Below are 17,724 nucleotides of genomic sequence, written 5' to 3' on the forward strand. Positions count from 1 at the left end.
TCCAGAGAAATCACCAATTTGAACCAGTGTTACAGACCGTGTCATTGCGCCTCCTGTCACTGACGTCATATCCAATCTACCCTTGATTTCCAGTTTTATTTTTGTAGAAACCATGGAAACAACAAAGACGCTTATATATTATGTGTTTTATTAGACAGGTATCCAACTGTTTACATGCCTTTCTCGACAGAAAACAAATCATTGTTATACAGCTTAACACGGTTAGTCTTATTGTTTGATTTGCTTGTTTTCTTGATTTACCGCGAGTACCATGTTTTACCGTGCCTCAGAGACAATACTATTTTGTCTAGTGGCTAACATGGCATAATCAGAGAGAGCTTTCTCCATCATACATTTTAAAGTTAATTGCATGTCAATTAGCAACAGTCAATTAGCCAGCAGGTTTTATTAATATGATATTCTAATATCGATCTAGATTACTGCAATGTGCAACAAGTGTCCCATAGCAGCGAACACAAATTAATAGCATAACTTTTAACACATTCAAATGTATTCAGTATGATTGTTTTAAAACAGCGCTGCGTTATCCCACATATGCAACAAAAAGAGCGTAAGTGGTCGACTGCAACATAATAAAAGCTTCGCTAAATTAGTTAACTAATGCTAGCTAATGAAACCTTATTGTAAAATGTTACCGATACTTTATACTCACACAGACGTGTGTCTTGTTTTCAGCTGAGTGTTTTTAATTTTCACATTTAACCTCATTAAACTGATTCTAACCACTTAATATGTTTATTTTAGACCAGATGGAAGTGAAGGAGCAAAGACAGAAACTAAGTGACGTGAAGAAACACTGTGACTTCAAAACTCAAGGAACTAAGGTCAAAAAGAGACACACCTGCTCACAGTGTGGAAAGAGTTTCCAAGATAAATCAAATCTCAACAAGCACACAAAAATTCACACTGGAGAGAAACCGTATACATGCACTCAGTGTGGAAAGTGTTTCCAAGATAAAAGAAACTTTAACAGACACATGAGAGTTCACACTGGAGAGAAACCGTTTACATGCACTCAGTGTGGAAAGAGTTTTTCTCAAGCAGCAGGTCTCAGTGTTCATCTGCTCCGTCACTCTGGAGAAAAAACATTTAAATGTGATCAGTGTGACAAAGATTTTATTTTGTCATCACATCTAAAAGATCACATGAAAGTTCATTCAGATGAGCGGCCTTATGTGTGTTCTTTCTGTGGAAAGAGTTTTCCACGGCTGAAGAGTTTTAAAGTGCACCAGAAAACACATAATGAAGTGAGAGATCATGTGTGTCGTGACTGTGGGATGAGCTTTAATAGAGCTGACTGTCTGAAACGTCACCAAAGAACTCATACTGGAGAAAAACCTTACAAGTGCTCATATTGTGACAAGAGTTTCACTCGGTTGGTACACCTGAAAGTACATGAGCGAATTCATACTGGAGAGAAGCCGTACCACTGTACTCAGTGTGGAGAGAGTTTCAGAGATGCAACAGGTTTAAAAGATCATCTTTTAATTCACACTGAAGAAACGCCATTTAACTGTGAGTTTATTAAAGAGGAGATTGAAGACATGAGTGATCCAGAACCATCCAGAATAAAACATGAAGATACTGAGGAACAAATAGGTTGGTGTCCATTCTTGATTCTTCATTGTTGACTGCTTTGGTGGCTGTGAAATAATAATCAATATATGGATGATAAATGATAGAGGAATGCATCTAAACTCAGTATTAGTATTAAAGGCACAATATGTAAGATTTTTAGATGAAAATATACAAAAACCACTAAAACAATGTTATATTTAGTTGACTTGCGTACTTCCAATGATCCCAAACGTTTCCAACAATGTTTAAATCCAGAGAAATCACCAATTTTAACCAGTTTTAGGGACCGTGTCAATGCGCTGCCTGTCACTGACGTCATATCCAATCTACCCTTTATTTTTTTTTTTTGTAGAAACCATGGAAACAACAGAGACACTTATATTATGTTTTATTAGACAGGTATCCAACTGTTTACATGCCTTTCTCGACAGAAATCTAATCATTGTTATACAGCTTAACACGGTTAGTCTTATTGTTTGATTTGCTTGTTTTCTTGATTTACAGCGAGTACCATGTTTTACCGTGCCTCAGAGACAATACTATTTTGTCTAGTGGCTAACATGGCATAATCAGAGAGAGCTTTCTCCATCATACATTTTAAAGTTAATTGCATGTCAATTAGCAACAGTCAATTAGCCAGCAGCTTTTATTAATATGATATTCTAATATCGATCTAGATTACTGCAATGTGCAACAAGTGTCTCAGCATCGAACAAACAGAGTGACGTTATAGCATAACTTTAAACACATTCAAATGTATTCAGTATGATTGTTTTAAAACAGCACTGCGTTATCCCACATATGCAACAAAAAAAGAGGAAGCGGCCGACTGCAGCATAATAAAAGCTTCGCTAGTTTCGAAATGGGTGTGAATCACAGGTGTCTCTCATTAGCATTCGCTCCCACAGGCCACGGCTCTTGGCGCGACATGCGTGACAATAATAAATCTTTAATGCATTCGCTTATCCATGAACATAATTTCTGCCCAAGTCCGACAGATTCCTTTCCATCGGCTGTGGAGGTGAAACCAACAACTCCCATGATTCCACTCTCATTCACGGCGCCATCAAGCTACACCTTTGTTTTAAATAAGCGCCCTCTAGCTGCAAAAATTACATATTGTGCCTTCAACAAGTGAATGACAGAACTGACCTTTGAACATCAAAGATAATTTTGTAACACTTTACAATATGATGTCATTTATTTAACATTAGTTAATGTATTAACTAACATGAACTAACAATGAGCAATATAGAGTGGGTACGGAAAGTATTCAGACCCCCTTAAATTTTTCACTCTTTGTTATATTGCAGCCATTTGCTAAAATCATTTAAGTTCATTTTTTTTCCTCATTAATGTACACACAGCACCCCATATTGACAGAAAAACACAGAATTGTTGACATTTTTGCAGATTTATTAAAAAAGAAAAACTGAAATATCACATGGTCCTAAGTATTCAGACCCTTTGCTCAGTATTTAGTAGAAGCACCCTTTTGATCTAATACAGCCATGAGTCTTTTTGGGAAAGATGCAACAAGTTTTTCACACCTGGATTTGGGGATCCTCTGCCATTCCTCCTTGCAGATCCTCTCCAGTTCTGTCAGGTTGGATGGTAAACATTGGTGGACAGCCATTTTTAGGTCTCTCCAGAGATGCTCAATTGGGTTTAAGTCAGGGCTCTGGCTGGGCCATTCAAGAACAGTCACGGAGTTGTTGTGAAGCCACTCCTTCGTTATTTTAGCTGTGTGCTTAGGGTCATTGTCTTGTTGGAAGGTAAACCTTCTGCCCAGTCTGAGGTCCTGAGCACTCTGGAGAAGGTTTTCATCCAGGATATCCCTGTACTTGGCCGCATTCATCTTTCCCTCGATTGCAACCAGTCGTCCTGTCCCTGCAGCTGAAAAACACCCCCACAGCATGATGCTGCCACCACCATGCTTCACTGTTGGGACTGTACTGGACAGGTGATGAGCAGTGCCTGGTTTTCTCCACACATAGCGCTTAGAATTAAGGCCAAAAAGTTCTATCTTGGTCTCATCAGACCAGAGAATCTTATTTCTCACCATCTTTAGCAAACTCCATGCGGGCTTTCATGTGTCTTGCGCTGAGGAGAGGCTTCCGTCGGGCCACTCTGCCATAAAGCCCCGACTGGTGGAGGGCTGCAGTGATGGTTGACTTTCTACAACTTTCTCCCATCTCCCGACTGCATCTCTGGAGCTCAGCCACAGTGATCTTTGGGTTCTTCTTTACCTCTCTCACCAAGGCTCTTCTCCACCGATAGCTCAGTTTGTCCGGACGGCCAGCTCTAGGAAGGGTTCTGGTCGTCCCAAACGTCTTCCATTTAAGGATTATGGAGGCCACTGTGCTCTTAGGAACCTTAAGTGCAGCAGAAATTTTTTTGTAACCTTGGCCAGATCTGTGCCTTGCCGCAATTCTGTCTCTGAGCTCTTCAGGCAGTTCCTTTGACCTCATGATTCTCATTTGCTCTGACATGCATTGTGAGCTGTAAGGTCTTATATAGACAGGTGTGTGGCTTTCCTAACCAAGTCCAATCAGTATAATCAAACACAACTGGACTCAAATGAAGGTGAAGAACCATCTCAAGGATGATCAGAAGAAATGGACAGCACCTGAGTTAAATATATGAGTGTCACAGCAAAGGGTCTGAATACTCAGGACCATGTGATATTTCAGTTTTTCTTTTTTAATAAATCTGCAAAAATGTCAACAATTCTGTGTTTTTCTGTCAATATGGGGTGCTGTGTGTACATTGAGGGAAAAAAAATGAACTTAAATGATTTTAGCAAATGGCTGCAATATAACAAAGAGTGAAAAATTTAAGGGGGTCTGAATATTTTCCGTACCCACTGTATATGTTACAGTATTTATTATTTGTTAATGTTGGTTTATAAAAATCCAGCTGTTCTTTGTTTGTTCATGTTACTTAAAAATGAACAAATATTACATTTGATTTTAATAATATTTATTGTTAATTTCAACATTTACTAATATAAGATTAATAAATGCTGTAGAGTGTATTGTTCATTTTAGTTAATGGTAACTAAATTAGTCAACTAATGCTAACTAATGAAACCTTATTGTAAAGTGATACCGATACTTTATACTCACACAGACAGGTGTCTTGTTTTCGGCTGAGTGTTTTTAATTTTCACATTTAACCTCATTGAACTGATTCTAACCACTTAATATGTTTATTTTAGACCAGATGGAAGTGAAGGAGCAAAGACAGAAACTAAGTGACGTGAAGAAACACTGTGACTTCAAAACTCATGGAACTAAGGTCAAAAAGAGACACACCTGCTCACAGTGTGGAAAGAGTTTCCAAGATAAATCAAACCTCAACAAGCACACAAAAATTCACAGTGGAGAAAAACCGTATACATGCACTCAGTGTGGAAAGAGTTTCCAAGATAAAAGAAACTTTAACAGACACATGAGAATTCACACTGGAGAGAAACCGTTTACATGCACTCAGTGTGGAAAGAGTTTTTCTCAAGCAGCAGGTCTCAGTGTTCATCTGCTCCGTCACTCTGGAGAAAAAACATTTAAATGTGATCAGTGTGACAAAGATTTTATTTTGTCATCACATCTAAAAGATCACATGAAAGTTCATTCAGATGAGCGGCCTTATGTGTGTTCTTTCTGTGGAAAGAGTTTTCCACGGCTGAAGAGTTTTAAAGTGCACCAGAAAACACATAATGAAGTGAGAGATCATGTGTGTCGTGACTGTGGGATGAGCTTTAATAGAGCTGACTGTCTGAAACGTCACCAAAGAACTCATACTGGAGAAAAACCTTACAAGTGCTCATATTGTGGCAAGAGTCTCACTCGGTTGGTACACCTGAAAGTACATGAGCGAATTCATACTGGAGAGAAGCCGTACCACTGTACTCAGTGTGGAGAGAGTTTCAGAGATGCAACAGGTTTAAAAGATCATCTTTTAATTCACACTGAAGAAACGCCATTTAACTGTGAGTTTATTAAAGAGGAGATTGAAGACATGAGTGATCCAGAACAATCCAGAATAAAACATGAAGATACTGAGGAACAAATAGGTTGGTGTCCATTCTTCATTCTTCATTGTTGACTGCTTTAGTGGCTGTGAAATAATTAGTATATAAATGATAAATGACAGAGGAATGCATCTAAATGATAATAACTCAGTATTAGAATTAAAGGCACAATATGTAAGATTTTTAGATGAAAATATCCAAAAACCACTAAAACAATGTTATATTTAGTTGACTTGTGTACTTCCAATGATCCTAAACGTTTCCAACAATGTTTAAATCCAGAGAAATCACCAATTTGAACCAGTGTTACAGACCGTGTCATTGCGCTGCCTGTGACTGACGTCATATCCAATCTACCCTTGATTTCCAGTTTTATTTTTGTAGAAACCATGGAAACAACAAAGACGCTTATATATTATGTGTTTTATTAGACAGGTAAGTGACTGTTTGGATGCCTTTCTCGACAGAAAACGAATCATTGTTATACAGCTTAACACGGTTAGTCTTATTGTTTGATTTGCTTGTTTTCTTGATTTACCGCAAGTACCATGTTTTACCGTGCCTCAGAGACAATACTATTTTGTCTAGTGGCTAACATGGCATAATCAGAGAGAGCTTTCTCCATCATACATTTTAAAGTTAATTGCGTGTCATTTAGCAACAGTCAATTAGCTGTGGAGGTGAAACCAACAACTTCCATAATTCCACTCTCATTCACGGCGTCATCAAGCTATGCCTTTGTTTTAAATAAGCGCCCTCTAGCTGCGACAATTACATATTGTGCCTTTAACAAGTGAATGACAGAACTGACCTTTGAACATCAAAGATAATTTGGTAACACTTTACAATAAGATGTCTTTTGTTAACATTAGTTAATGTATTAACTAACATGAACTAACATATTTATTATTATTTGTTAATGTTGGTTATTAAAAATCCAGCTGTTAATTTTATTCATGTTACTTAAAGGATTAGTTCACTTTCATATATAATTTCCCTGATAATTTACTCACCCCCATGTCATCCAAGATGTTCATGTCTTTCTTTCTTCGGTCGAAAAGAAATTAAGATTTTTGATGAAAACATTCCAGGATTTTTCTCCTTATAGTGGACTTCAATGGCCTCCAAATGGTTGAAGGTCAAAATTATAGTTTCAGTGCAGCTTCAAAGGGCTTTAAACGATACCAGACGAGGAATAAGAGTCTTATCTAGCGAAACGATCGGTCATTTTCGAAAAAAATGTAAATGTATATTCTTTATATCAACAAATGGTTGCCTTCCGTGAAAAAATTAACTGGCGCTGCATCCGTTCCGTAAGTTGAATAGGGAAGGGGTAGGACATACAGCGTAAACTTTTTGAAGAATATGAAAGTACAGTTTTGGTGGAAGCACTTGGAAGTGATCATTTGTTTATATAAAGCATATACATTTACATTTTTTTTTTCGAAAATGGCCGATCGTTTCACTAGATAAGACCCTTATTCCTCGTCTGGTATCGTTTAAAGCCCTTTGAAGCTGCTCTGAAACTGTAATTTTGACCTTCAACCATCTGGAGGCCATTGAAGTCCACTATAAGGAGAATAATCCTGGAATGTTTTCATCAAAAACTTAATTTCTTTTCGACTGAAGAAAGAAAGACATGAACATCTTGGACAACATGGGAGTGAGTAAATTATCAGGAAAATTTTATACATGAAAGTGAACTAATCCTTTAATAATTTTTTTTTTTTTTTTTTTTTTTTTTTTTTACAAATACAGCTTTTGAATTTAATAATGTTAATTTCAACATTTACTAATACAATAACTAAGACTAATAAATGCTGTAGAAGTATTGTTCATTTTTAGTTCATGTTAACTAAATGCATTAACTAATGCTAACTAATGAAACCTTATTGTAAAGTGATACCGATACTTTATACTCACACAGACAGGTGTCTTGTTTTGTGTTGAGTGTTTTTTAATTTTCACTTTTAACCTCATTGAACTGATTCTAACAGCTTAATATGTTTATTTTAGATCAGATGGAAGTGAAGGAGCAAAGACACAAACTAAATGATGTAAAGAAACACTCTGATATCAAAGCTCAAGGAACTAAAGCCAGAAAGCTGCACACCTGCTCACAGTGTGGAAAGAGTTTCCAAAATAAATCAAACCTTAACAAACACACAAAAATTCACACTGGAGAAAAACCGTATACATGCACTCAGTGTGGTAAAGATTTCATTTTGCCATCACAACTAAAGCAACACCTGATAGTTCATTCAGATGAGAGGCCTCATGTGTGTTCTCTCTGTGGAAAGAGTTTTTCACGGCTGGACAGTTTTAAACAGCACCAGAATATACATACAGGTGTGAAAGATCATGTGTGTTGTGACTGTGGGAAGAGCTTTACTACATCTAGTCATCTGAAACGGCACCGAAGAGTTCACACTGGAGAAAAACCGTATACATGCACTCAGTGTGGAAAGAGTTTTTCTCAAGCATCAGCTCTCAGTGTTCATCTGCTCCGTCACTCTGGAAAAAAAACATTTAAATGTGATCAATGTGACAAAGATTTTATTTTGTCATCAGATCTAAAAGATCACCTGACAGTTCATTCAGATGAGAAGCCTTTTGTGTGTTCTCTCTGTGGAAAGAGCTTTCCACGGCTGAAGAGTTTTAAACTGCACCAGAAAACACATGATGAAGTGAAAGAGTATGCGTGTCGTGACTGTGGGATGAGCTTTACTAGAGCTGACTGTCTGAAACGTCACCAAAGAACTCATACTGGAGAAAAACCTTTCAAGTGCTCATATTGTGACAAGAGTCTCACTCGGTTGGTACACCTGAAATCACATGAGCGAATTCATACTGGAGAGAAGCCGTACCACTGTACTCAGTGTGGAGAGAGTTTCAGAGATGCAACAGGTTTAAAAAATCATCTTTTTATTCACACTGAAGAAAAAACATTTAACTGTGATCAATGAGGTAAAGATTTTAATTTGTCATCCGGTCTAAAACAACACCTGAATGTTCATTCAGATGAGAAGGCCTTATGTGTGTTTTTCTGTAGAAAGAGATTTTCATGTCTAAAGTTTTTTTAAACTGCACCAGAAAACACGATGAGGTGAAAGATCAAGTATGTTAGTGTGTTAGTGAGTGTGGAAAGAGTTTTACTACAACTGCCCAACTGAATTCATACTGAAAAAAAATCATATTGCTTATATTTTCAATGAATTGTGATATGTATTGTGAAAAGTGCTATACAAATAAATGTAAATTGAACTGAATTGAATTGATTTTGGAGTGGGAGTAGTGTTTTACTTGGTTTCGAAACCTGAAATCATGAGCGAGTTCATACTGGAGAGAAGCCGTACTACTGTACGGCCTCTCTCCAGTATGAAACCAAATGCCTATAACCATATATGAATTTCAGCTCCGGCTCTTCCTCAGCACTTATATACACAGTGATACAAACAGTAACAATGGCGTCAGTTTTTCCGTATCAATTTCAGCGCGAGTCCTTAACCTTTTGAAGTGCATCAAAGTGAATTCACATCACTGAAAAGAGCATCTTCTTGACACGTCGACAACACAAACCAAACTCTTCCAGTCTCAGCTACAACTACAGTGTTTGAGGGCGGGTCAAAGTACACACAGTTCACGGGCAGCCAATGAAGACCATAGTCATGTTATTATGTAGGTGTGTAACAGTGAGACTGGAATTGCTTTATTTGTTGTGCACGTTGATCTTTAACACTTTGCAGACCTTTTACATTCACAAACAGCTGTATAACACATTCATGAAAGGTAATATTTGAAAAAACATAATAGGTTTTTATCACATCAGCACTGCCTTTGATTTCTTTCTCAGTGAAATGACTTGCCTTTGGTCAGTCTAACAAAAACAGCAGAGCCATAGCGTTTAACCGAGCTGTTGAAAAGCATCTTTATTTCATTCCAATAGACCTTATTCACATCTGTGCCATCTGTGATTCTTAACGGGAATGAAAGCGAGGCTGTGAGGGATAGACATGCATCTCTTCAATAGGCTATACTGTTATTTAATGCATTTTTGGATTGTTCTGTTGATGAAACGCTGCAAAAATATCTTTCCAATAAATTTCAGTTGAAAAAAAAAAAACCCTGACAATATAAGCTGTGAAGTGATCTAAAAGATTTATACAGCTTTTTTACAGCACTGAAAACACAGTAAGTCTATCCTACACAGTCTTGCTTTCATACCTGTCATGGCGCTGCTCTGAATAAGGTCTAGTTCCCTGTTTTCACCTCATTAATTATGGTGACGTCATTAGTGTCAACAGGCTGAGGAAATCGCCAATATGCTATCATTACGGGGAAAACTGATAAGCAGTTATGAACAACTTTTCTGTCTAAGCAATCAGGAAGTGGTTTGAATGAGAAACTTTGCCCAGCCTTACACACGCGCCGCCTATGATTATTTACCTTGTGTATTTTTCTTATTCTGTTCACTGGCTATTTTATTTATAAATGGATTTTGTTGTTGAAATTGTTGGCTGACAACAAATGCCTGCTGAAGCCATACGTTAAATTGGAATATATCTTTACTTTTCGGATTTTCTACATTTAAAATAGTCTAGAAAATCCGTTGCAGAATGCAGAACATATTTCCAATTTATTATTGATTCAGCTTATATAGAGGTCTATGTCTGGATGAATGTTCTGCCCTTCCAGGCGAGCCGCGACTGATTGTTACACCCCTAGTATTTGCTTCAAAACAGTAAGATGTGATTTACTGAATGCGGCCCCTTTAAGAAATATGACACCTCGCGCACTGAGCATGCGCAGAAGAGAGACGCTAGATCCCCTCTATAGATTTGTTTTCTTTCTTTTCTCTGTTTTTTCTTTTTCTTTTTGTTGTTTCCTTTGACGCTAATATGAATGTAACAGTCGAATACATTGTGATTTCCTATAAGTGTATGTTATGTTAATTGTCTTGTTGAGTGTCGCTGTTAACGATCGTGAATGAAGGACAAATGTGGAAAATTTCCCCTCTGCAGGTCAGAAATGTTCCATTTATAGTTTAATATTTAATGTTTGCTTCTCCTAATTGTACATTGTTCGTAGTGAAACGTATAGAGAATTAAATATAGTCATTCATTTGGCTCAGCCTCTATTCAGTCTGTACATATTGTTTATGATTTCTGTTATCTTTGTTAGTTTTCTGTTTAATTCATATATTAACTGAATAATTTAAACTGTGACTTGTTTCGTCTTTATAAAATCTGGACTCACTAAAAAATGAGCAACCTCCGTTTTAAATGCTACTAATAAATAACCATATCAAAATGCTCTATATTTCTAAAATCAAGCACATATGGTTATTTAATTTAAGAAGTGTACTTATCAAAGTATTTCAGTATAAACTCAGTAACCTTGCATTTGGCAGATCTGGTGTCCCTCACAACAATTCACCAAATAAGAAAGCTTCAGTATAACAGTGAAATAATGAGTGATATAGAGATGATAAATAGATGCATTTTCAGTATAATTTATCAAGTGTTAGATTATTTCCTTTTGTGCCATTATTCTCAGTCCTTTAGTTGATGGTTGAATGGATAATTAGCTGAGGGAGAAAACTTGAGCTTTTCTCAAGGTTTTATTATGCCAATATAAACTTATATATTATCAGGGGTGGTACAGGGATTCATCTAATCATATGCATTACATCGTATAGATATGCAATAAAGACATTCAGACAATAACAGGTCCATATATGGGAACTTTCTGGAACAAAAAGCAATATTCCTTTCATCTTTGCCTTGCGCTCCTGCAAGTGAACTCAATTTCTCTTTCTTATAACAAAGGAGATCAGAGGAAAGGGTCTGAATCCACACCATTCTTGCCTGTGCATCCTTACGCACAGAAAATAAAAAATAGATGTTAACATACAGAGATAGAGAAATGTCAGACTGCGAGCTGAATTGTACGAACAATTCTAGCTCATATCAAGTGAATGACAGAACTAACTTTGCAACATCAAAGATCTGATACTTGATCAGAGTTCACTTGAACTGATTTTTAACTACTTAATATGTTCATTTTAGACCAGGTTGAAGTGAATGAAGTAGAAGAGAATCATGAACTTCAAAGCTGCACACATTCTCTCCTTGTGAAAAGTGTTTCACTTATAACAGACCTCAATAATCATCTTCTTCATCACTCTTGAGAAAAGACATTCAACTGTGATCAGTGTGGTACTTTTTTTTTATATATATATATAATCAGATCTAAAATGCAACCTGAAAACACTGCTGTACTACTGTACTCAGTGAGTCTAAAGTCTAGATCCATTTATCCAGTTAGTTTGTTTTCAGGTACTTTATTGGAAAGATATTTGTACGTTTATATTTATATAATTGCATTGTTTCTGCATGTAATTAAAACAGTAAAAAAAGAGAATATATTGCAAAACAACATAAAGAGAAATAAAAAAGGTTAACTGACAAGTAGTGAATTAATAGTCGGTTTTACAGTTTAGGATGTTGACAGAGACATTGCATTGCTACCTAAACAACATAGTTCTAACATCGAAACTTATTATTTAGAAGAATTATTTATACCCCAAACCCTTATCTATTCAGTCTGTTTATATTAAGTGAATTTATGTCATCTTATGTTACATTTCTGAGTTTAGAAATTAACTGATTTCTAGTTTAGATATTAATTGAATAATATAACCTGTACCTTGTCTGATCATTATAATATCCTGGGTTACATAAAACATGAGCAACCTAGAGCTGTTTTATACACTACTAATATGTAACCATCAAAATGCTCTATATTTAAACTAAATTAAAGACACCATATGTGTTTGCTGTTAAAGTAATCCAGTATAAATTTAGTAACTTATCTTTGATTTTCCCAGATGTGGTCCTGTGGGCGTCAGTATCACACAGTGATCACAGTTCACACCTGCAGTGAAGCTCCTCCCACAACAATTCACCAATAAATACTGGGAATATTCACATCATCCTACAAGAGAAGGACAAACTCCAGGTGTAGCAGCTGAAATCTGTGTGACTGTTAAAGATGGAGTTTATTAAAGAGGAGATTGAAGACACGAGTGATCCAGAACCATCCAGAATAAAACATGAAGATACTGAGAAAGAAATAGGTTGGTGTCCATTCTTGATTCTTCATTGTTTACGGAGCCCCACACATGAAAAAAAATAAAATAAAAAAATAGTGGGCTAAATCAAGTGCATGATTTACTAATTAGTTCGTGCACCAAAAAATGAAATTTCTGTCATTAATTACTCACCCTCATGTCGTTTCACACCCGTAAGACCTTTGTTCAGTCTTCGGAGCACAAATTAAGATATATCTGATGAAATCCAAGAATTTTGTTTTTTATCCTCAATAGAAAGCAATGAAATTACCACATTCAAGGTCCAGAAAAGTAGTAAAAACATTGTTAAAATAGTCAACATGACTACAGTGGTTCAACCTCAATATTATGAAGTGACGAGAATACTTTTTGTGTGCGAAAAAACAAAACAAAACAAAAATAACGACTTTATTCAACAATTTCGTCTCTCCCCTATCAGTCTCCTATGCTATTTACGCTGCAGCGCTTCTGTGTTTACTATTTATAAATCGAGGGAACAAATTAGTCAATTGTGTGCACAATTAACTGTTTTTTTGCATGTCATGTGAGGGGCTCCATAATTGTTGAGTGCTTTGGTGCATCTAAATGATCATAACCCAGTTTTAACCGTAATAACAAATAAATGACAGAGCTGACCTTTGCACATCAAAGATACTTGATACAGAGACAGGTGTCTTGTTTTCTGTTAAGTGTTTTTAATTTTCACATTTAATCTCATTGAACTGATTCTAACAGCTTAATATGTTTATTTTAGACCAGATGGAAATGAAGGAGCAAAGACACACATTAAATGAAGTAAAGAAACACTGTGACTTCAAAACTCAAGAAACAAAAGCCAGAAAGCTGCACACCTGCTCACAGTGTGGAAAGAGTTTCCAAAATAAAGGAACCCTTAAGACACATATAAGAATTCACACTGGAAAGAAATATACATGCACTCAGTGTGGAAAGAATTTCACAAATAAAGGAAACCTTAATGTACACATGAGAATTCACACTGGAGAGAAACCGTATACATGCACTCAGTGTGGAAAGAGTTTTTCTCAAGCATCAGGTCTCAGTTATCATCTGCTCCGTTACTCTAGAGAAAAACCATTTAAGTGTGATCAGTGTGGAAAAGATTTTAATTGGTCAGCAAATCTAAAAAAACACCTAAAAGTTCATTCAGGTGAGAGGCCTTATGTGTGTTCTCTCTGTGGAAAGAGTTTTTCACGACTGGATAGTTTGAAACAGCACGAGAAAATACATAATGAAGTGAAAGATCATGTATGTTCTGAGTGTGGGAAGAGCTTTACTACAACTGGTGATCTGAAACTGCACCAAAGAATTCATACTGGAGAAAGACCTTACAAGTGCTCATACTGTGACAAGAGTTTCAGTCATTCTAGAAACCTAAAAATGCATGAGCAAGTTCATACTGGAGAAAGACCTCACAAGTGCTCATATTGTGACAAGAGTTTCACTCAGTCTGGAAACCTGGAATCTCATGAGCGCATTCATACTGGAGAGAAGCCGTATCACTGTATTCAGTGTGGAGAGAGTTTCAAAGATGCAACAGGTTTAAAAACTCATCTGTTTATTCACTCTGGAGAAAAGCCGTTTAAGTGTGAACAGTGTGGTAAAGATTTCAATTGGTCATCAAATCTAAAAAGACACCTCAAAGTTCATTCAGATGAGAGGCCTTATGTGTGTTCTCTCTGTGGAAAGAGTTTTTTATGGCAAAAGAGTTTTAAACTGCACCAGAAAACACACGATGAAGTGAGAGATCATGTGTGTTCGGACTGTGGGAAGAGCTTTACTACAATTGACATTTTGAAACAGCACCAAAGAATTCATACTGGAGAAAGACCTTACAAGTGCTCATATTGCGACAAGAGTTTCACTCAGTCTGGACACCTGAAATCACATGAGCGAGTTCATACTGGAGAGAAGCCGTACCACTGTACTCAGTGTGAGAAGAGTTTTAAACGTTTATCAAGCCTTCACATTCATAATGAAATATGTATGTGAGCAACATTTGTTTTCATGTCAAACAATAAATACTGTGAGATAAACTATTTTTTTCCACTCAACAGTCAACAACTCTTACAGTGTAAATAAAGCTGTGTTTTTATTTTCTGTCAGGATTGATTGTGTGCTACATCGATCTACAATTAGATATATTCACGTCATTTTCATATTTACTAAGTGTATTAAATTATCTGATTGTACATGCAATTATGAGAAATAAAACAGAAACAACTTCTTGTCCTGATCCATTTATTTAATGAACACAGAGAATGAATTATAGACCTTTTACATTCACAAACGGCTATATAACACATTCCCTGAAAGGTGATAATATTTGAAGAAGCAGAGGGGTGCTTTAGCAATATACGGCCCCTTTAAGTAACATGACACCGCGCGCTCTGAGTATGCGCAGAAGAAAGAAGCGCAAAAGACCAGACGAGTGAAACTTTCACTAGCCGAAATGTTGTTAACGATCGTGAATGAAGGAAAAATGTGGAATATTTTCTCCGGATGCCGTATATTTCCAGTCTGCAGGTGAAAGATCTTTCTCAGAATACAGAGTTTAAAGGGTTAGTTCACCCAAAAATGAAAATAATGTAATTTATTACTCACCCTCATGCCGTTCCACACCCGTAAGACCTTCGTTCATCTTCGGAACACAAATTAAGATATTTTTGTTGAAATCCGATGGCTCAGTGAGGCCTACATAGCCAGCAAAGACATTTCCTCTCTCAAGATCCATTAATGTACTAAAAACATATTTAAATCAGTACAGTGGTTCAATATTAATATTATAAAGCGACGAGAATATTTTTGGTGCGCCAAAAAAAAAAAAAAAAAAGACTTATATAGTGATGGCCGATTTCAAAACACTGCTTCATTAAGCTTCGGAGCGTTAGGAAAAATATTCTTGTTGCTTTATAATATTAATATTGAACCACTGTACTCACATGAACTGATTTAAATATGTTTTTAGTACATTTATGGATCTTGAGACAGGAAGTGTCATTGCTGGCTATGCAGGCCACACTGAGCCATTGGATTTCAACAAAAATATCTTAATTTGCATTCCGAAGATTAACAAAGGTCTTACGGGTGTGGAACGGCATGAGAGTGAGTAATAAATGACATTATATTAATTAATGTAATGAAATGCGTTGTTTGTCCTGGTTTATTATTAATTAACGTTAGAGTGTAATAATATGTTGGCAGAGAGTTTTTCCACAGACTCCGTTTCAGCCTGTTCACATAAATAAATTTTTCTTTACAGAAGATCCGACATAACCATGATGATTGAGATAAAAACGAGGAACTTTTGGAGACAAAAAGGCTTTTCAGCAGCTCAGTTAAACATGATGATCCTGTTATTTCTGTCAGACTATGGACAAGAATTAAACAAGCCTTGTTTTAAAATCATTTAATATCTAACTTGTATCAAAATACTCCATATTCCTGACAAAAAACATATGTTCACTGAGTTTAAATGTATTTAAACATTCAGATTTCCACAGATCTGGTCCTATGGAGCATCAGTATCACACAGTGATCACAGTTCACACCTGCAGTGAAGCTCCTCCCACAACAATTCACCAATAAATACTGGGAATATTCACATCATCCTACAAGAGAAGGAGAAATGCAGAAATGCAGCGGTTACCCCGGAAACCTAGTAAACAAAGCAGCTGGCTAATGAACAGTTTTTAAAATGCTTCAAACAGCCATTCAATTTTTCTGTATTCGCAATGTTGTTTATCACAGCACCAAATACTTAATACTTAAGGACTTAATAGGCTATTTATTTTCAAACTTAAACATTTTTATTTTTTTTAATCTGGACTACAACATGCACTAATGATTGAAAATCTTCTGATTATTTGTTATTGTTCAGTAAAACTTAGTGACATAAGGCTTCATTAGTTAACATGTTAATTCATTATTACCAAACTGACAATGAAAAATACTTATAAAGCATAAATATACTATAAAAATACTTACCATGCTCAAAACCACCCTGTAGATTAAAATCCTAAATCCTAAATTAAAATTCCCTTGCTAATGGTTTTGTTTTGTTCTTTTCTTTTCTTTTCTTTGGTGCCACTTGTGTCCTTTTCCCTGGTTTTCTTCTATTGTTTATGTAAATATATATTTTTTTCTTTTGCTATTTTGTTACTTTTTCATTATTTCTATTATTATTATCTCACGCGTTTTTCATTGATTTTAAAATAAACCACGTTTATTGGCAGTTTTGTGTAGCATTTTGTCTTTTGCCACCATCACCAGCACATATAATGATCACAATCTCAATGTTGCCTCTGCTAACCCTAGACCAAAATTAGGAAGTTGTAACATGTTTAATAAAGCATTAAGCAACGAACTTGAATAACGCACAAGAACAAACCTCTTCTGGAAGCTCAGATGTGCTGCGTAACACATGAGAATGAACCTCATTGGTTACATTGCACGTTTGGGCTTCTGGAAGATGTTTGTTCTTGTTGTTCGGTTGAGCTTCTGCTTATGTTCGCTGATCAATTGTAACATGCAAGTAAAAGTCTAAATTATATCTGTTCATCATAACAAGCGAACGATGAAGAAAATTTAGACTAAACCCTTAGATTCATATAGATTAGTTTTCCAATCTCTTTATATTTTGAAGCGTCAAAGTGTCAGTTGCAAAGGCTGGAAGGATCTGACAGGATCTTGTCATCAAAAATATCTTCATTTGTGTTCAGAAGATAAACGAAAGTCTTACGAAAGTCTTACGGGTTTGGAACGACATGAGGGTGAGTAATTAATCACAGAGGGCTGAACTACCCCTTTAAGAATATGCGGCCCCTTTAAGAAATATGACACCGCGCGCACTGAGGATGCGCAGAAAGGAGAAGCGCGAGAACCCTTCTATAGTTTTTTCTTTCTTCTCTCCTTTTTGTTGTTGTTTCTTTTGACGCTATTA

At 36.1% G+C, this 17,724-nt stretch overlaps 3 protein-coding genes across 44 annotated transcripts in view; all 3 read left to right on the forward strand.

The window, feature by feature from the left end:
- Positions 1 to 15,010, forward strand: part of LOC127495731 (gastrula zinc finger protein XlCGF57.1-like) — a 60,563-nt gene extending 45,553 nt beyond the window's left edge. The window contains exons 1-4 of one of the 3 annotated variants that reach the window (XM_051862923.1): positions 9,833 to 10,653; positions 11,701 to 11,850; positions 12,522 to 12,770; positions 13,519 to 15,010. In XM_051862923.1, coding sequence (XP_051718883.1) covers positions 12,686 to 12,770; positions 13,519 to 14,774 — 1,341 coding nt within the window. In that variant the 5' untranslated portion in view covers positions 9,833 to 10,653; positions 11,701 to 11,850; positions 12,522 to 12,685 and the 3' untranslated portion in view covers positions 14,775 to 15,010. Of the gene's footprint in view, positions 1 to 9,832; positions 10,654 to 11,700; positions 11,851 to 12,521; positions 12,771 to 13,518 lie in introns of those variants that run through there. The other 2 variants (XM_051862921.1, XM_051862922.1) reach the window with 2 other exon arrangements.
- Positions 1 to 17,724, forward strand: part of LOC127495711 (gastrula zinc finger protein XlCGF49.1-like) — an 88,834-nt gene that overhangs the window by 58,178 nt on the left and 12,932 nt on the right. For 25 of the 39 annotated variants that reach the window (XM_051862727.1, XM_051862729.1, XM_051862722.1 and 22 more), the window contains 2 exons: positions 766 to 1,620; positions 4,820 to 5,674. The exons of 2 other annotated variants lie outside the window; for them this stretch is intronic. In XM_051862727.1, the coding sequence (XP_051718687.1) occupies positions 766 to 1,620; positions 4,820 to 5,674 (1,710 nt within the window). Of the gene's footprint in view, positions 1 to 765; positions 1,621 to 4,819; positions 5,675 to 5,914; positions 5,947 to 17,724 lie in introns of those variants that run through there. 12 more of the 39 variants (XM_051862749.1, XM_051862745.1, XM_051862733.1 and 9 more) reach the window with 5 other exon arrangements.
- On the forward strand, positions 99 to 8,910 carry LOC127495758 (gastrula zinc finger protein XlCGF7.1-like). 2 transcript variants are annotated; one of them, XM_051863009.1, is made up of 2 exons: positions 99 to 158; positions 7,649 to 8,910. In XM_051863009.1, exon 2 carries the CDS (start codon positions 7,654 to 7,656, stop codon positions 8,596 to 8,598), a length of 945 nt encoding a protein of 314 aa, XP_051718969.1. In that variant the 5' UTR covers positions 99 to 158; positions 7,649 to 7,653; the 3' UTR covers positions 8,599 to 8,910. The 2 variants fall into 2 exon arrangements, with proteins under 2 accessions (XP_051718969.1, XP_051718968.1); XM_051863008.1 differs by lacking the exon at positions 99 to 158 and adding an exon at positions 6,003 to 6,067.

The sequence above is a fragment of the Ctenopharyngodon idella genome, chromosome 15, assembly GCF_019924925.1.
Source record: "Ctenopharyngodon idella isolate HZGC_01 chromosome 15, HZGC01, whole genome shotgun sequence".
NCBI lineage: Eukaryota > Metazoa > Chordata > Actinopteri > Cypriniformes > Xenocyprididae > Ctenopharyngodon > Ctenopharyngodon idella.